The sequence below is a fragment of the Ictidomys tridecemlineatus genome, chromosome 11, assembly GCF_052094955.1.
Source record: "Ictidomys tridecemlineatus isolate mIctTri1 chromosome 11, mIctTri1.hap1, whole genome shotgun sequence".
NCBI lineage: Eukaryota > Metazoa > Chordata > Mammalia > Rodentia > Sciuridae > Ictidomys > Ictidomys tridecemlineatus.
The window spans coordinates 47,463,428-47,483,311 of NC_135487.1; the positions used below are offsets into that span (position 1 = coordinate 47,463,428).

The following is a 19,884-nucleotide window of genomic DNA, read 5'->3' on the forward strand; positions in this document are numbered from 1 at the left end:
CAAGTCCATGCAAAAAAATGATATATTTCAAACTCTCCTGATATTCATCTCTGTTTCTCTGTATTGGCCTCACTTTCTCCTGCTTCAATTAGGGAAGGAAACAGGCAGTTTGTGAGATGTTATTCTTTAAGCACTTAAAAGATGGTTTTTATGCCCAAATGTCCAGAAATAGTGACACCTGCTTGTAATCCCAGCTACTCTGAAAGTTGAGGCAGGAGAATTGTAAGCTTGAGGCCAGCCTCAACAACTCAGTGAGACCCTATTTCAAAATAAAAAAGAAAAAGGGTTGGGAATGTAGCTCAGAGTATCCCTGGCTCCATCCCCATCACTGAAAATGAAAATAAAAATAAAAAGTAAGTTTGAGAAATAACTACAATACCCTCCCTCTTAAAGACTTAATTTGTATTATAAACATTCTGAAAAGTTATTCAATAAAGAAACCTATTTAACAGTTGAACTCACATCTACAAATCACATTTGAATATGGAATCCTTTTTTAAGAATATCTTATATCTTTAGAACCACAGTTGGGAAAATAATAAGTTGAAAAATGATGACAATCCAGTATTTGATGAAAAATTGAAACAAATATTCTATCTGCTTACTAATGCATTTTAAATTTAAAATATACCAGAAGACCACCAAATTCAATTTTGAATATAAAAAAGTTTACATTCCAGATTAAAATGAACTTACCTGCATTGAAATAAGAATGAAATCAATTAGGCTCCCAATTCCACAAAATCCTACAGTGCAAAATTTTAACAGACCTAGAAAAGAAGATAGTCATTTACAATCTAAAAAGTCTTACAAATATTAGTGAACTTTTCCATTTTTCTAATAAGCCCTGACATAGACTGTAAACTCTTTGTAGTATTATAATAAAATCAATATTTTTTAAAAATCACATCATCTAAAAATATTTAATGGATTCTCATATACAGAAAAGTCATAAAGTAATTTATTTTTGCTTTATTAACAAATAAACATTAGTACCTGAAAGAAAAACTCAATGTAATCTTGCAAAACTTCTCAAGGGAAAATACCTAAGGAAATAAATTTTTAAATCTTTTAGTCCTAAAATCCTCACTAACTTACTTAAACTTAACACATCAGTGATCCAAATTTTGCTATACATTTAGAATAGAAAGTTCAAATATATAGGGATTGGGGACTTATCTCAATGGCAGAGTACTTGCAAAGCATGCACAAGACCATAGGTTCTATCCTCAATACAAAAAAAAAAAAGTGAGCAGAGAAAGTTCAAATATATAATTGTCATATATCTCTCTCATAAACACACACAAAAAAAATCAGAAAGCAACACTAATCATTTAAAATTGCACAATTTTATTAGTACCCAATTACCTCTATCCTACACTTTTTTCCCTAAGCATCTTCTGTTTACTAGCACTAGTCAAAATCAATAATCCCAAACTAAGTATTTTATATATACCATTGGTCCTTGGTCCTAACCCAAGAATTAGGATACTAAAATAGGTAACAAAAGAGCATTGACTGACTGTAGAATATATATGGGGATATAACCCCAAAACATGATGATTACTAGGAGATAAGTGATCTTTCCTCAGTATTTGAATTTCTTACAAGTCATCACAGTTGAGATTTTAAAATGGCATGAAAAAATGATTCTTTGTGAAAAGGAAGTTGCAAATATCAACTAAAAATAGGTAACAGCTAAAACTAAGTGTAAAAAAAAAAATCAATCCTCGCATACAACCTGGAAACACACACACGAAAAAAGATTGAAATGCATAGGTACATGAGTTGATTTTCCCGTCTTCTTAGTATAAGACACACTATAGCATAATGTTGTAAGTACTGGCTAACAAGTTACAAATAATTTAACAACTATTAAAAATATTACAGAAGCTGGGCTCAGTGGTGCACACCTGTAATCCCAGCAGCTGGGAAGGCTGAGGCAGGAAGATCACAAGTTCAAAGCCAGCCTCAGCAAAAAGTGAGGCACTAAGCAACTCAGTGAGACCCTGTCTTTAAATACAATACAAAATAGAGCTGGGAATGAGGCTTGGTGTCAAGTGCCCCTGAGTTCAATCTCCCGTACCAATAAATAAACAAACAAACAAACAAATAAATAAATATTGGGCTGGGGATGTGGCTCAAACGGTAGTGCGCTTGCCTGGCATGCGTGCGGCCCGGGTTCGATCCTCAGCGCCACATACAAACAAAGATGTTGTGTCCGCCGAAAACTAAAAAATAAATATTAAAATTCTCTCTCTTTTTTTAAAAGAAAAAAAAAGAAAGAAATATTATAGAAAATTTCACTGTTTTCTTCAAAACATTTATTATCTACACAACATTTGAGTTATCTTTTTATTTTGAGATATGGTCTTACCAGATTGCCAGACTGGCCTCTATATTTCGATCTTCCTGCCTTAGCTTTCCAAGCCAGACTACAGGTATGTGCTGCTGCTATATCAGGCTACAAGTATACTTAGTTTATATATAACTACGCTTTTAGTTATACATAAAATAGTTTTATTTATAACTCAAGTTATGTATTTTAAAAACACAAATTTGGACATATCCCTTATTACTCCATTCATTTTATTTATTTATTTTGAGGCAGGTTCTCACTAAATTGCCTTGGCTGGCCCTGAATCTGCAATCCTCCTGCCTCAGCCTCCTGAGCTTCTGGGATTAAAGGTGTGTGCAGCACACATATACTGTATCCAGCAGTATACATTGCTCCATTAATATGTACAGTTATTTTTTAATGTACCAGAGAAGAAATAAATTTTTAAAAAATGTTATTTTGAAACATTTGACAAGTAATTACTACATTATCTATTTAAGGATTATAAAGTTAATTTTTATAACATTAAATTAAATAAATAAAAATTTAAAATTAAAATAAAAATGGAAATTTAGTAATAAGATTTATTTAGGTATAAAGTAAAAAGATAGCTGGGGATACAGCTCAGTAGTATAGCATTTGCTTAATGATATAAGGCCCTGGGTTCAATCCCCAGAACTTCCAGAAATTAACTTGATATTCACAAAAAATCTGTGGTAATTTTTTGCTTTGTAAGTTGGGTCTTGCAAATACTATTCTGTTTGCAACAGTTTTGTTTTTCTTTTATTATTATTATTTCTTTTTTTTTTCTTCTTTTTTTAATGTTTGCAGTACTAGGGATGACACCCAAGGGCACTTTACCACTGAGCTACACTTCCAGTCTTTCAGGCTTGAAAAAAGGTCTTGCTAAATTGCCAAGACTGGCCTCCAAATCACAATCCTGCTTCAGCCTCCTGAGTAGCTGGGATTAGAGGCTTCAGTCATCATGCCTGGCGCGCGTGCGCGCTCTCTCTCTCTCTCTCTCTCTCTCTCTCTCTCTCTCTGTGACTGTTTAAAAATGCAGATTATTTCACATTGAGGTTGCTGTCAAATCACAAGTGTTTTACAATGATTTGATAATTAGGTATTCTTATCCTTTTTGTGTATACATCTATAAAAGAGAGCTTTCAAATCTTAGAATAAAAGTTTAACCCATGAATCATTTTATTTGTCCTAGTATCAGTGGTTTTACATACCAGTTCGAACTTATAGTTTCAAAATTAACCCATTAAGTCCCAAGTTTTTAATTCTGTAAATATTTCTGTAAAACTGACACAGGAGGGGCTGGGGTTGTAGCTGAGCGGTACAGCACTTGCCTTGTGAGGCACTGGGTTCAATCCTCAGCAAAAGAAAGAAAGGAAAGAAAGAAAGAAAAAATTGTGTCCATCTACAACTAAAAAATATATACTTTTTTTAAAAAAAAACTGAAGCAGGAATAATAGCCAAAGATGTTTAAGATTTGAGTTTTAAAACACACCTTGTTATTTTCATAATAAAAAAATACTTACATTTTAAATTCAATATCACTATGAAGAGTCTTTTCTGTTATTGCTTCCAAAACACCTATTAAGAATCTATAATCTTTTAATGTTGCAGATGGGCAAAATATGCCAGTTACTGCATATTTTTTAAAAATCACAGATGTTAACATAGAGTTAAAAACACAAATAATACTATTAGAAAAATAAGGCTTCATGGTGAAAAAAGGCCTCCAGCTAAAGCAAATACTGAGGAATAAATCAATTAAAGGAAATAAAGCTCTACATAAAGTCACAGAAAAGAACCAAACTACAGTCCTAAATATTTTTTTTAATTTTCTTAAATAAATTTTTATATCTTGCAAGAAAGTTCATCTTCCACAACAAGTTCCCCATTTAATTCTGATACATCACACTTAAAACTAAATTACTTAAGAAAATTTCACACTATCATGATTTACAGTTATTTATTCTAATAAAATTCTAGTCATTCATTAATAGACATTATTATGAATAATGATAAAAAATATCACAGGAATGCAAATATCTCATCAAGACACTGATTTCATTTCCTTTGAACACAAACCCAGAAATGGAATTGCTGGATCATATGGTGGTTCTATTTTTAATTTTGGAAGGTTTTTTCATATTGTCTTAAATAATGGCTATATCAATTTACATTCCCCAACACTATACAAGGATTCCCTTTTCTCCACATCCTTACTAACATTTGTTATTATTTCTTTTTAACAGATGATCTAAGAAGTGTAAGGATGATGATTAGTGATGCTCAACACCTTATCATATACCTATGGGACATCTGTTTGTCTTCTTTAGCAAGAAATCAATTCAAGTTGGTGGCCCGTTTTTAAATCAGGTTATTTGTTTTTCTGCTATTGAGTTGTAGAAGTTCTTTATATGGTCCCTTCTCAGATATATGGTTTATAAATATTTCAGAATACATATACAGTGGACTCAACCTTTCAAAAGAAGGAAATCTTTCCATCTGTAATTATGAAGATGAACTTGGAGGACTTTATGAATAGAGAGATGCTGGCCAAGAAGAATCAACTTTCAACTACAAGATGTATCGCCCACGTCCGGCAGTGATAGAGTCAGGGTCACTCAGCATGAATTGGGCTGGCAACAAAAAGACTATACAAAAACAGAAATACCTTTTGTGGGGATCAGGGACAGCTCTGAGACCTTAGTTCCCACGTTGGAGGGCAAGAGGAACAAGGGAAGCAAGAGAGAAAGAAAGTATCCCAAACCCCTGTATTTATCAGAGGAAAGACATTCGATAGAATATTCCACCAAATAAGGCAAAGGATTGTGTTACAACAAAAGGGGGTGTAGCCCAGTCCCATGGGTGATGCCCAATCCCAGAGTTGCACTTCCTTGCCAAGCGAAGTAAGATCTACTTGCTTTGCACTGCATGCAATGCCAGTTCAATATCCCCATTACTCAAGGTTGAGGAGGCGTGCTCAACTCCAGCTCAGGTGCCCCCCCCAAAGATGGATGAACTTCTAAGTATCTATAATACCATATGCTAAATATAGTAAATAATATTGTAATATATACCTAAAATTTGCTATGGGAGATTAAATTTTTTGATACAAAGAAAGTATATATATTTATGCATTACCATGTGACATTTCATTATCCATATATATATCATGTAAGGGGAAAGATTTTGTATACTCAGTACACAAACTGAAAAAAGAGCAGGGTGGGGTAGGGGGAGGTTGGAGTTGTAGCTCAGTGGTAGAGTACTTGCCTAGCACACTTAAGGCCCTGGGTTCAATCCCCAACAACACAAAAAAGAACTACATAAGGCATACTTATACAAATACATTGTTGGGGCTGGGAGTATAGCTCAGTTGAACATTACTTGTCTAGCATGTACAAGGCCCTGTGTTTGATCACTAGCACTGCTAAAACAAATCCTTGCCAGTGCAGTGTCACATGCCTGTAACCCCATCAATTCAAGAGGTTGAGGCAGGATGATTACAATTTCGAGGCCAGATTTAGCAGCTTAGCAAGTCCCTGTTCCAAATAAATAATAAAAAGGTCAAGGGACATAGCTCAGTGGTAAAGAACCCCTGGTTTCAATTCCCCATAGCACAAAAAGTTTTTTTAAAAAAAACAACAAATCCTTATTGTCACCTTAAATATACACAATTTTTAATTGTTAATCATACCTCAAGGGCTGGGATTGTGGCTCAGCAGTAGAGCATCGCTCACTCGCCTAGTTCCTAGTTCCTAGGCCCTGGGTTCAATCCTCAGCACCACATAAAAATAAATAAATAAAATTGTGTCCAACTAAAAAATAAATGTTTTTTAAAAGTCATACCTCAAAAAAAAAATCTAAAAAAATTTCAATGACCATAAACAGTATTAAGGAAGTATTTTTAAAAGCTTTATATAAAGAAAGTCAATGCTTGGGGTATAGTTCAGGGTAGAGTATGTGCATATCATGTGCAAGGTCCTGAGTTTGATCCCCAGGATTGCAAAAACAAAATAGTCAACACTGTATTACCCAGTTAAGAATGTTTTCTATCCTGGTATAGTGCTAAGAGCCACAGCCAAGTAATATGATGCATGGCATTTTTGGTTGAAAGGTGACGCCAGCTAGCCATTGAGATGATATGATTATTTTAAGATTTACATTCAGGGGCTGGGAATGTGGCTCAGGCGGTAGCGTCTGGCATGCGTGCGACCCGGGTTCGATCCCCAGCACCACATACCAACAAAGATGTTGTGTCCGCCGAGAACTAAGAAATAAATATTAAAATTTCTCTCTCTCTCTCTTTAAAAAAAAAAAAAAAAAAAAAGATTTACATTCATATGGATATTGGACTCCTGCTGTCCACCTCGGCCTGCTAAGGGACTCTTGGAGAGTTCCCATTGGTTGGGGAAGTGCGGTAGGAGGGATTTCCGGAGGAGGAACTTCCTCTTGGAATGGGGGGGGAGAAAGCCGAGTGCATCTTTCCCGGAGCGCATGGGGCATTGGCGGCAGTTTCAAAAATAAAGTTTGTTCCTGCTTGAGTGGCTTGTGATTTTGTGCCTAGCCAGACTGCGGCAGTATAGAAGGCATACCTGGAGTCCTAGCACTCAATAGGCTGAGGAGGGAGAATCACTTAAGCCTAAGAGTTTGAGATCAGACTAGGGAACACAGAGAGACCACAACTCAAATAGGAGGGGAGAGGGGGAGAATGTTTTTAATAACAACAATCATTTTAACTCAAATTAGTGTTGCTTAGTAGGAGAGTGATTGTTTAGCATGTATGAGGTTCCTGTTTCAATCCCCAGTACCACACACACACACAAAAAAACACTAAAATTCCTTCACCTTGGATTTATAATAAAAATTAAAATTTCAGCCAGGAGCAGAGGTACAGGTTTGCAATCTGAATTAGTTGGGAAGCTGACGCAGGAGGATTGAAAGTTGGAGACCAGCTCATCACCTCAGCAAAACCCTGACTCAACATAAAAGAATAAAAAGGGCTGGGGTGTAGCTGAGTGGTAGAATGCTTGCCTTGCATGAGCTCAATTCCAGCATTAAAAATAAAATAAAATTTAAAACATTTAAAATTTTTATATTAACAAATTTTTACATATTAGATTTGATCAGCTGATAAAACATACCAAGACCCTTAGTATTAAGATACCTCTTAAATCCAGGTTAATTCAGTAACACGTGCCTGTAATCCCAACTACTTGGGAGGAAGACTTAGGGGATTCTGTCCACTAAAGGTGGTCTCAAACTCTTAGGCTTAAGTGGTTCTCCCTCCTCAGCCTACTGAGTGCTAGGACTACAGGTATGCCTTCTATACCAGATGAGCGATGTAGTTCAGTGATAGAGCATTCCTGGGTTCAATCCCCAATACAGCTAGTACTGCAAAGAAAAAAAGAAGCTTAAATGCAAGTAAGTTAGGGATACGTGTGTGTGTGTGTGTGTGTGTGTGTGTGTGTGTGAATTTGAATGCTTAAAGAGATAAGAAGATTTTCAGTTAAAAATAACAAATTTGACATACTCACTTACTCTTCTCATTCCAAGATCCTAAGAATGGAAAGATTTAAAAAAACACAAAGCCAATGGAAAATAGGACAATAGCAACAAGCTATGAAGCAGATGAGAGATTGTTTCCTTTCTCAAGTTAGCACTAAAAATATTTGTTGAATTAAACAACATCCAAACGTTATTGATATAGTTATGTTATTCAGAGTTTTAAAAAACATTCACACTGAAGTTTAAAGTTAATATAAAAAAGTAAATCTGTGCTAGGCGCGGTTACACACGCCTGTAATCCCAGTGACTGGGAAAGGTGAGGCAGGAGGATTGCATAAGGTCAGCCTCAGCAACTTAGCGAGATTCTGCCTCAAAAAAAAGGACTGGGGACTTAGCTCAGTGGTAAAGTGCCTCTGGGTTCAATCCTCAGTACCAAAAATAAATAAATAAATAAATTTGCAAAGTTGTGAAACATCAGCCTCAAAATCAAAGGTTCTCTTTGGCTTATATTGATAATAAACTAGAAGTGACAATTGCCACAGAAAAACAGCTCCTGATTAAAAAAAAAAAAAAAAAACTAGTAACCACTAACCAGAGCCACTATATGTATACAGATTTCTACTACCTAGAGTTTTACTTTGCAAGAAAAAAAAAATATGCACTGCACTGTCTAAAACATTAACTTACACTATATGTCCGACAGCCCATCTGACATAACAAAAAGCTAAAACAAGTCACTCGTTGAGCCAAATATTTTAAATATATTTATTATTTCGTATCATCATTTCAGAGTAGGTTGAAAGTATAGCTCCATAGTAAGAGTACTTGGTTAGCACACACGAGGCCCTGGGTTTGATTCCCAGCACCATGAAAGGAAAAAGAAATAGAAAAGTATAACCTTCATCACAGAATAAACTGTTCTAAAGAATATTGTTTCTTTTTCCCTCACAACCTTTCATGATCATTTTAAAAGTTAGAAATCCTTCCAAAAACTATATATGGTCTAGTCTTCTTAAAGAGGACAGAGGAAAATGCAAGAACTATTAGAAGTCAGGAGCAGTAGTGCACAGCTGTAATCTCAGCTACTAGTGAGACCTAAGGCCACAGGATCATGGATTCAAGCCCAGCTTGGCCAACAAAGCAAGACCTCATTTCAAAACAAAACAGAAAATACTTGGACACACTGCAACTACCAGATCATATCACTTTCTCTTTATGAACTTAGTTTCTCCATCCCTCTCATCTAAAAATAGTTAGACTAAATTATTTTATTTGGCAAATCAGAGGCTTTCCTGTATACTATATGGTTTCAGCTGTGTTACTAAAAGGTATTGTTGCTCTAAGGAATGGACAACGTATAATTATACTATCATTCAAGCCAAGACTATTCCATCAACCTTTTTTTAGCTTGTTCTGCTATATAAGCCTTTCCCCAATCAAGCAATACCCCACAATTCCTCCAATATTAATCTTTCTGAAGGGTAACTATGACCATGACACTTTTATGTAAAAACTTTTATTACTTTTGATGTCTAAAAGGTAAAGTCCAAGTTCCAAAGGAAGACACTCAAAGCCTTTTTACGATCTGACTACAAGCTACCTCTACAGTCAATTTCATATTCTGTGAGCATTTTTCCTACATCCCAGGCTAAATTATCCCTCTTTTTCTCAAGGCACATTCACATACTTCAATACCCTGTGAGTTTGCAAATGCCATTCTCTACAATGCCTAAATCTCTTTAATCTCTTCATCCTTAAAACCTAGATCAAATGTCATCTCCTCTAACAGATTTTTATTTATGCCCATGGCCTCCTGAACCAATCCCTTTTCTGTGTTCTCACAGCACCTTGCTATGGCTCTATCACAGTCTAACATCATAAACTGACCTACCAACATATTAATTTTATTTCACATTTATTTTCTTTAACCAATATACTCTGGGATCTTTATCATTATTTATATAATATGTACATAATTACTTTTTTAAATGTTGAAGAAATGGTAACTGAATAAATTACTGTACACAGTACTTTAAGTTCTGACTTTTCTTTATGAACATAAAACACTAAGTTTTAGATATAGCTATATGAAACATACCTCTGTTGTTGGGTGGAAGGAATAAAGTGAGTTTTGCGAGCTGGAAAGCAGAGCATTCAAAAATTTTTGTGCCCACAAGGTGAACACCTGCAATCCCAGCTATCTGGGAGATTGAGGCACAAGAATAGAAAGTTTAAAGCCAAGCCAGATGTGGTGGCACCCACCTATTATCCTAGGAACTCAAGATACTAAGAAGAGGATCACAAGTTGGAGGCCAGCCCCAGCAACTCATAAGACTGCCTCAAAACTTAAAAAAAAAAAAAAAAAAAAAGTGGGTCAGGGAGCTGGGGATGTAGCTCAGTAGTAGAGTGGCCCTGGGTTCAATCTCAAATATTGCAGGGGAAAAAAGAAAAAGAAACCTACAAAAAAAAAAAAAAAAAAAACCTTTATATTTGCTCCGTGATGGGCTAATACAGAAGTAGCGTACTACAGTAAATAAAGCATGATCATTGGAACAAGAAAATTTGGTTTCAAATTAAGGTCACTAGTTGAGTGTCCTTGGTAAATCTCTTAATCTCATGACAATTTCTCTACCTATAAAGATGATAATAAAAGTCACCAACTAAAGTAAGGTCTCAAATTCAGTAATCCCTTAACTCTCTGGTGAGTTTCCCTACCTGTTAAAGAGGATTTAAAGAAGAGGATAAACTCAGAGCTGTAAGGTTTAAATAAGGATAAAACATGAAAGAATTGTTTACTAAAAGCTGTGGTCAAAGGTAAACAATTTTCTTTTTGGAGGGGGTGGTAGTAGAGACTGAACCCAGGGGTGTTCTACCTGTTCTACCACGAAGCTACATCATTAGGCTTTTCTATTTTTTTATTTTGAGACAGGGCCTCATTTACTTGCCAACACTGGCCTCAAACTTACAATCCTTCTGCCTTAGCTTCTTCAATCACTGGGATTTACAGGTGTGATTTATACTACCATGTCCAGATACAAATTGTTTTCATAAGCATTAGTAATTATGGAAAATGTGAATACCGCAGGCAGGAGGAAGGTATGGAGAGGGATGCTAACAGGTAATAAGTCAGCCTCCCTCTAGGCACAGTAGCACACATGATGAGCTACTGGGAAGGCTGAGGCAGAAGGACTACAACTTGCCAGTCTAGGCAACTTAGCAAAACCCATCTCAAATTTTTTTTAAACTTTTTTTTGGGGGGGAAATAGACACAATATCCTTATTTTATTTTTATTTATTTATTTATTTATTTTTTATGTAGTGCTGAGGATAGAACCCAGAACCTCCTCATATGTGCTAGGCAAGTGCTCTACCACTGAGCTACAAGCCCAGCCACCATCTCAAAAATTTTTTAAAAGGGCTGGGACATAACTCAGTGGAAGGTACTTGCTTAGCATGTGTAAGACCCAGGTTCATTCCCTAGTACAAAGAATTTTTAAAAATCAGGTTCCCACCAGCTCATGCTGATCATCAAAATTCCAACATCAACTTATTCTGAAAAAAGTAGTTTCTATTCCCAGGGTAACAGTGAAAAAATTTCAAGCAGAAAAAAAATTTTTTGAGAGGCAGAGAATATCCATGTATTCATAAAACACTGAAATCTACTGTGTGCCCAGCACTGGCACTCAGAGTTCCAAGTAATACTGTCGTAAGTAAATCCCTACACTAACTAGAGTACGTGTTTTCCTAAGGTAAATACACAGGAAAAGTCAGCATTTCTTACTTAAACTGAATTGTAGAGATAGCTCTACACTCACAGGAGAATGTTAACTATTCAACTCCAATTACATGGAACTTGTAATATTAACAGTATGCAGAGATTTAATCTAAGAATATACTTACCAATTAAAAAAAAAAAAAACAACTCTTGACTAGAATACAAAATCACGAGAATTTTTTTTTTTCTTTTAATGAAACATACTTACCCAAGGCAGGGTATCCAAGGTAAAATCGATCTGCTCCCAACCATCCAAGAAAAAGAGATAATGCAACTGCCACTTTGTATGAATAGCCATTTCTGTATAGAATTAAAACTTGAGTGTCATATTCATGTTTCCAACATGTGAAAATTTTTAAAAACCAAGCTGTAAATTACTAATTATTTTTAAATGGCTCATTCATTCATTCCATTAATGCTTTTTGAGGTGCCTTGGTATGCTAAGCACTTTTTTAAGCTACTAAGATACATTAATGAATAAAAGCAACAAAGATCTCTGTTTCTGAGGAGCTTCCATTTTAGTTGCAGAAAGCAAAAAGCAAATATATTTTAAAAGAAATCATATAGTTCATTAGAAAGTCATAAATATTATGGAAAAAAAAGTAGTAGTAATAGTAGTAGAACAGCATGGTTAGGGAATCCAGAATGCCAGAAGCCACTTAAATGGGGTAAATAGGGTCATAAGGTAAGCCTCATTGAGAAGGTAATGTCTTTGTAAAGACCTGAGGGAAGTAAATGAATTAAGCCATGCTAGGCCTCTGAGAAAAGAGTGTCTGAAGCAAAAAACAGTTGGTACAAAGATAGCACACCTTGTAAGTTTGAGGCCAGTATAACAGGAGCAGAATGAGAAAAGCACAGACTATTACAAAATGAGGTCAGAGCGGTAATGGGGAGTAAAGGAAACCCATCATGCCCTGTACACCATTTACAAATACTCTTTTGAGTTTTATTCTGGTGGAAATAGGAAGCTACTACAGGATTTTAAGTAAAGGTGTAACATGATCTGATTTAAATTTTTATTAAAATAATCACTCTGGCTGCTATGTTGAAAACAGACTGGATGAGAATATTCATCAACTAATACCATGGTAATGTCATATACCAAAGCACTCCAAAGCTCAGTGGCTTATAACAAGCTTTTATTCTCATAGATTAAAGATTGGCTGAAGTTCAAGAAACCTAGGGTAGCTAAACTAGGATATTCTGCTTCAGGCTGCAGTTTGGTTGAGCTTGGATCCAAAGAGTAGATTCAGTTGAAATCAGTTTCACTTAACAAGGACCCAACCTGATCCTGTAGCAGCTACTTCAGGCAAGTTCTTCTCATGACATATCAAAGAACAAATGGAAAGCTAATGCCCACAAGCACTTAAACTTTTGTTTGTTTCACACCTGCTAACATTATATAGACCAAATTAAGTAACATGGCAAATTCAAAATAGTTTGAAGGATATTTTAATAATTCAAGTGAGAATTAACAATGGCTGGATCCAAAGTAATAGCAAAAGCATCAGTGAAAAGTAATCAGATTCTGAATATATTCTGAAATACCACCAATTAGATTTCCTGATGTATTAAATTAGGGTATGAAAAAAGAAATAATTAAGAATAGCACTGACGATTTTATCCTAAACAACTCAGATAAAGCTAGCATTAATGAGTTGGGAAGGCTGAGGATGGATAAATATTGGAAAGAAAATTAGAATTTCAGTTTCAGATGTGAGTTTGAGGTATGTATCAGACATTCAAATGGAATTGCCCAAAAGATAACTGGATTTACAAATCTGGAGTTATGGAATGACATCTAGGCTAGAGATAAAAAAAGTTACAAACATATAAGAAGCATTTAGAGCCATAAGATTGCTGAATATAGACAGACAAAAGAAGAGATCTGAAAATTGAGCCTGAGGGATTCCAAGAAGAAGGAATCAGAAAAGAGACTAAGGAGGTAAAGAAAAAATAGAACTGGATGAGAATGGTATCCTGGAAGTCAAGTAAAAAATGTGGCTAGTATACCATGTGAGATAATAACTGAGAATTTACTACTTAAACTTAACTAAAAGGAAATTATCAGTGATCTCACAAGAGCAATTTTGATGATACAATGAAGGCAAAAGACTGAATAGAAGGAGACTGAGACTGAGAAAAAGTGGAAAGAGAAAAACTGAAGTATTAAGACGACTCTTCTAAGGAATTTTACTGCAAAGGGGAATAAAGAGAGAGGTATCCAGAACCAAAGTCAAATCTGATCAAGTCAGAACCTTGTAAATAATCCTGTGGGGTTTTGTTTTTACTTTTTGCACTGTACTCACAATTACAACATTTTCTTGGAAAGTTGGGAAGAGATGGTAAATTGCCCAAAGATCCTCCTGCTCATGTGTTTCATACTACAATAATATCCATATTAATGCACAAGGCAGTGGTGCCCCATCCACATTGTAATGAGGTACCACACTAGAAGTAGAAAAATAAGTTAGGATGCTTTCCAAAACCTCAGGTAGTAGCAGCAGCACAAAGAAGTGAACAAAACTGTTAAATACTGGACCAGGGATGTAGTTCAATGGGAGAATGTTTGTCTAGCAAGCACAAGTCCCTGGTATGTCCCCAGAATGACAAAAAAGAAAAAGGAAAAGGAAAAGAAACCCCCCTCCTGCCCCCCGCCCACACACAGGTAAATATTAAGAAAGCAGAAGTAACAGACTAAATATGAGGAATAAGGGGGGGAAAGAGATGAAAAGAGCTGGGCCCCTGCATGGCTTCATGCAAAATGAAAACCGTCGACCTGCTCATACCCTCTTCCTCAGATTTCTAAGCCAACCTAAATTGGATCATGGTAAGAATGAGAAATAACTTTTATTGTACTAAACTACTGAAATGTTAAAGACATTTATTACAGCAGTTAGCCTGTTCCAACTAATATAAGTGGCCACTATAAAGAGGTGAATTGCTTGCTAATCAATCAGACATGGTTACCAGACTTCATTTTCTGGGGAATACTATAATATGGTTGTATCTGCAATACTAAGATAGAATTTTAATCAAGTATTCATGTAATATATAATTTGAAAAATAATATGCTAACAGGAGCAAAAAATATGTAAACCAGAAGAGGGACTCCCAGTAAATAGGAATTTGTTAGTAAGTCTATTCATAGCTGAATAGCAGCTGCCCTTTGGCTATGCATGTATTAAATATTCTGAAAAAGAAAAATGATACATCAGGCCACCTTAGTTTTATAACTCTTACCACTAACTTCCATCGTTCAGATTCAATACTCATCAAGCAAATTCTATTTTAGATTTGTAGATTTTACTATGGGATGGGAATAAATTGGTAGTAGACTTGGAGTATCTGGTTTTCTTGATGGTGATATGCCTTATCATAACAGACATCAATGTCTTATGAACATTATTAGTGCAGCTCAGATGCATTGAGCCTACTCCACTTTGAAGACACTGAAAGAAAAATCAGCACTCATTTCAAAACTACATAACACATCTTATAGTGTTACTATTACATGTAATGAATTTGTAAGGTTCAAATTGAGTAGGTAGCTATCTATACTCAACAGATGATTTTCTTAGTTGTATTTTAACCTAGATATCTTGGACTAACACTTAATACACTGTTATTTGTAGTGTTTTAGGCAGAAATATTTATTTGTAGTTTAGACACTGACTACACCATACTTAAATACATTGAAAGTAATTCCTTTAAACAATTTTAACTTTGCTAATGAGAAATTCTGAAACCCAAGAAGATTAAGTGATTGGCTTAGGATTACACAGCAGGACAGAATCAAAACCTCACTAACTCAATGAACTAGGGTCGAAAGAGAAAAGAAAAAAGGATTCTAAGCTCAAAGGATTCTGAAAGAAGTTGTAGAAAGAGCAAAACAGTGGTTACTTCTTGATACAATATAAACAGATGCCATCAAATAAAATGCAACCATATACAGTTATAAGGTAAAAATAAATTCTGATTTTAGTACAAAGCAAGAATAAAAGAATAGGATGTAAGTTTTACTGTAATCAATATAAAAATCAAGCATAAAAGTCCTTTAAACAGAGAACATTAAATACATTTGCCTTATTATTCCAAAATGAAAACTTTGAATTCTGTTTAACATTATTATTCAATATCCATATCCATTACAAAGAATTAGTCAAGTTCAAACTGCTCTTAATGTGAAAATGAATAATAACCATTTTTGTGTTTCTGATATAATAGGCATACAATACCTATCTGTATTCTAGAAATCTTCCAAATTTTGAAAACAGTATTTTTTATAATTCATTTCATAGTTCATTTGATAATCTTATTGCCCCTACTCAACAAGGCATGAGACCATTTATTGTCTTATTCTACACAGTGAATTTAGCTCTTTCTTCATTGGTGAATTACATTTATAAAAACATATGTATACTTAAAAAAACAGAGACTCTGAGACAAGTAAAAACATAAACATTACATCTGCAGGATTTCCCCATAAATTAACTCTTCATTCTATGATATCTACATGTTACATAAACAAATAATCTAAAATATTAGATATCAATAATGGTACTTACACATTTCGGCAAGATATAGGCTTATGAAAACCAACTTCATTTCCAGTAAAATGTGTTTCATTGCCACTGAAATCCTTACAAGTTATATTGGGTGCTGGAAAACATGAAACTAAAGGCAGAAAAAAAAATTCAAAAAAAAATTACTTCTTTTTATGTAGTAAAAGTATGTAATATTTCCCCCTAATATTTGCAAAGCACACAAGAAAATTCAACAAACTACCTTCCAATGTAACGTCTGACAGGAGAGTTTAATTTAGATAGGAAAAACTACCAAAAAAAAAAGAAAGAAAGAAAGAAAATGTATATATGTATATATAAAATAAATAAAATGATAGAGTGGTCTCAACACAAATATGAAAACTGCCACTGTGTTATACAAGGTCCATTTAGTCCAATCTCTTGCCTCTGACAAACATGACAAAGGAAGAACTGCACAGTATTATTTGCGTTTTACTTCATCTCTAGGATAAAGAATATTTCTTGGGGCTGGGGATGTGGCTCAAGCGGTAGCGCACTCGCCTGGCATGCGTGCAACCGGGGTTCGATCCTCAGTATCACATACAAAACAAAGATATTGTGTCCGCCGAAAACTAAACAATAAATATTAAAGTTTAAAAAAAAAAGAATATTTCTTAAAGTTTTGTTGGTAATTCATTTTAACATAATCTGGGTTTGAATATTCAGTTTATTTTAACTATTATAGGCATTGGCTGCCATAAATTAAAACTCTTTATTCTATGTATTGTACTATTTCAGCATTTAGCAATTTAATCTATATACATAACCTACATGACATGAGAATTAACACAGTGTCTGCCAGGCACAACTTGATACTATCAATTGCTCAAGTTGCCATATTTTGAAAATTTTAGATTTTAAAGTTATTTAATCATTCCTATTGGCTACTTTACATTGATATGAGAAAAAAAATGAAAGAAAAATGGCTAACAATCCAAGCTTAGAACCTCAGAAATGGTGGTAAGAAGTATAAGAATGAAGAGAAAACCATATTGCTACAATGATTCTACAGCAGTTTTTGTCAGAAATATGAGCTACTTATTTCAAGGGATGAAAACTCTACACACTGGGCATGTTAACTGTTGAGCATTCAGATTTTTCTAACGTACAGTTTATGTTTTTGTGGGCAGACTCATTGAGATCATGCAGCTGCTATAATCCTAGTTACTTGGGAGGTTGAGGTAGGAGGACTACAAGTTGGAAGGCAGCCTGGACTTAGTGATACCCCATCTAAAACTAAAAAGGACTGGGGATGTAGCTCATTGGTAGAGCTTTTACCTAGCATGCATGAGAACCTGGATTGTATCCCTAGTACTGGGGAAAAAACTTGCAAACAGCCTATTCTTCATCAAAAATTTTCCCTACAGACTGGGCATAGTGGTGCATGCTTGTAATCCCAGAGATTTGGGAGGCTGAGACAGAAGGATCATGAGTTCAAAGCCAGCCTCAGCAATGGGGAAGTTCGAAGCAACTCAGTGAGACTCTGTCTCTAAATAAAATACAAAATAGGGCTGGGGAGGGCTGGGGTTGTGGCTCAAGTGGGAGACGCTTGCCTAGCACGTGTGAGGCACTGGGTTTGATCCTTAGCACCATATAAAAATAAAATAAAGATATTGTATCCACCTGAAACTAAAAAATAAATATTTTTTTAAAAAATGGGATGTTCACTCAATCATTGAGTGCCCCTGAGTTCAATGTCCAGATTCAAAAAAAAAAAAAAAAAATTTCCCCTACATTCACCATCTATTGATGATTCTAATCCCAACTGTTTTTTACTATGATAATAGCAAAATAGTGGCTTTTCCAACTTAAGCATTCCTCAAGGAGAACTGTGTTTCAATGCTGGAAATATGAAGATGTTTTGGCTCTTGTCACCTTTATTTCTAGCTTTTGTTTTGACATGAATTTTAGATTGGCACATTTCATTATAGCTGGTCATTATACAATATAACTTGTTATAGAAATCACATCCAGTAGCTGGGTGTAGTGGTGCAAATCTGTAATTCCAGTGGCTTGGAAGGCTGAGACGGGAGGATCACAAGTTCAAAGCCAGCCTCAGCAATTCAGCAAGGCCCTAGCAACTCAGTGAGATCCCATTTCAAAATCAAACATAAAAAGGGCTGGGAATGTGGGTGGTATTTAAGCATTTCTGGGTTCAATCCTCAGTACCAAAAAAGAAAAAGAAAGAAAGAAATCATATCCAGTCTGACTTTTAAAGATACTGTTGGACTGGGGTGCACAATATGTTGAAAATTCACTCACATGTTAAAATGCCAATAAAATCCAGCTGCAAAATAAACCCTGCATTGCAACTAAATTACAACACTGAGTTATTAAACTCCAGAAGACCAATGGAAAATCACAATAAAATGCTATGACCCATCAGTGCCCAGCACCACTTCTGTTCCTACAATAGCTGTGGGCACTACGGCACCTCAGAGCAGAAGTCAGAGGATGCAAAGGCAGCACTGCTTGGCCTAAAGTCTGAGGACCAGAAATATGCCTTTTTCCAAGCCATGATGCAGGAAAGAGACTCACATTCTACCACAGGGAAACAGGCTTCCAGGGTGATTTGACATCCTCTCTGATCAGGATTTAGATCAGATTTACCATGGCTACTCCACTAGCTTTTACGTTTGAAAAAGGACAATTAGGGAAAAGGAAAAAAAAAAAAAAAAAAAACCTCTTGTGGATTGGCACAGACTCAAGCATCAGACTGGGTTGGAAGAACCTACCCCAGCTCTTGGTTCAACACCTTTATACCACGAATAAAATTACACATTAATATGAAGAAGCCTCATGGTTCACATTTGTCTCAAAACTTTTGTTTTCTTTTTAAAATCATGGTAATGATTTAAAGTTCTTTTATTAATGGGGTGGGGAGATTACTGGGGATTGACCTAGGGGTAGTTAACCACTGAGCCCCATCCCCAGCCCTTTTTATTTTGAGACAGTGTCTGACTCAGTTGCTGAGGTTGGCCTCTAATTTGCAATTCTCCTGCCTCAGCCTCCTGAATCACTGGGATTACATGTGCACCTTCCACTGCACATGGCTAAAGTTCTTTATTAATCTTTAAGGTCATTTATTTTTAAATCTAGAACATTTTATATGTTTCCAGATTTAGTTGGGCAAACAGACTTTTACACGTTTTATTCTCTTCAAATTTTATTTGAAAAGCATTTCTTTTATTTTCCTGCACCTCTCCACTTTCATCCTATAAGCACTTCCTGATACCATGACTAATTCCATAATACCTCTAAATTTTTCTAGCAACTTGATTTGCATGTGGTTATAACTTTACTTATCAATAATCCTTGAGAGAATTCAAACTTATTTAATCCAAAATAGACACTTAACTGGAGAGCAGAGCTCTTTTGGGGCAGAAACTATTCTTTATAGTTGTATATTTTCCTTTAAAATCTCTATACAAAAAATCCCAAATGCTAGAAGAAACTTTTCTGAGAGTGTCTGCCAGTTACATATTTGTCACAATAGTATGCATAGATTTCCAACATCTTTCATATGAATGATTATAAATAACTATATTTGAGAGCTTTCTCTTCTTTATGCATGTTAACTCTATACTACATTCTAAAACCGATAACATTAAAGACTTCTAACTGTAAACAGGCAAATCACAGCATACTTACAAGCT

General features: G+C 35.1%; 1 protein-coding gene across 18 annotated transcripts in view; it reads right to left on the reverse strand.

Moving 5' to 3' along the window:
• The window catches only part of Tm2d1 (TM2 domain containing 1), a 206,076-nt gene that overhangs the window by 182,652 nt on the left and 3,540 nt on the right, over positions 1 to 19,884 (reverse strand). For all 18 annotated transcript variants that reach the window (XR_013427843.1, XR_013427842.1, XR_013427841.1 and 15 more), the window contains exons 3-5: positions 16,211 to 16,319; positions 11,851 to 11,942; positions 697 to 770 (exon numbers count right to left, since the gene is read on the reverse strand). Coding sequence is in view for 7 of the 18 variants with exons in the window: in XM_078026384.1 (XP_077882510.1) it covers positions 697 to 770; positions 11,851 to 11,942; positions 16,211 to 16,319 (275 nt within the window). In the remaining 11 variants the exon portion in view is untranslated. The remainder of the gene's footprint in view (positions 1 to 696; positions 771 to 11,850; positions 11,943 to 16,210; positions 16,320 to 19,884) is intronic.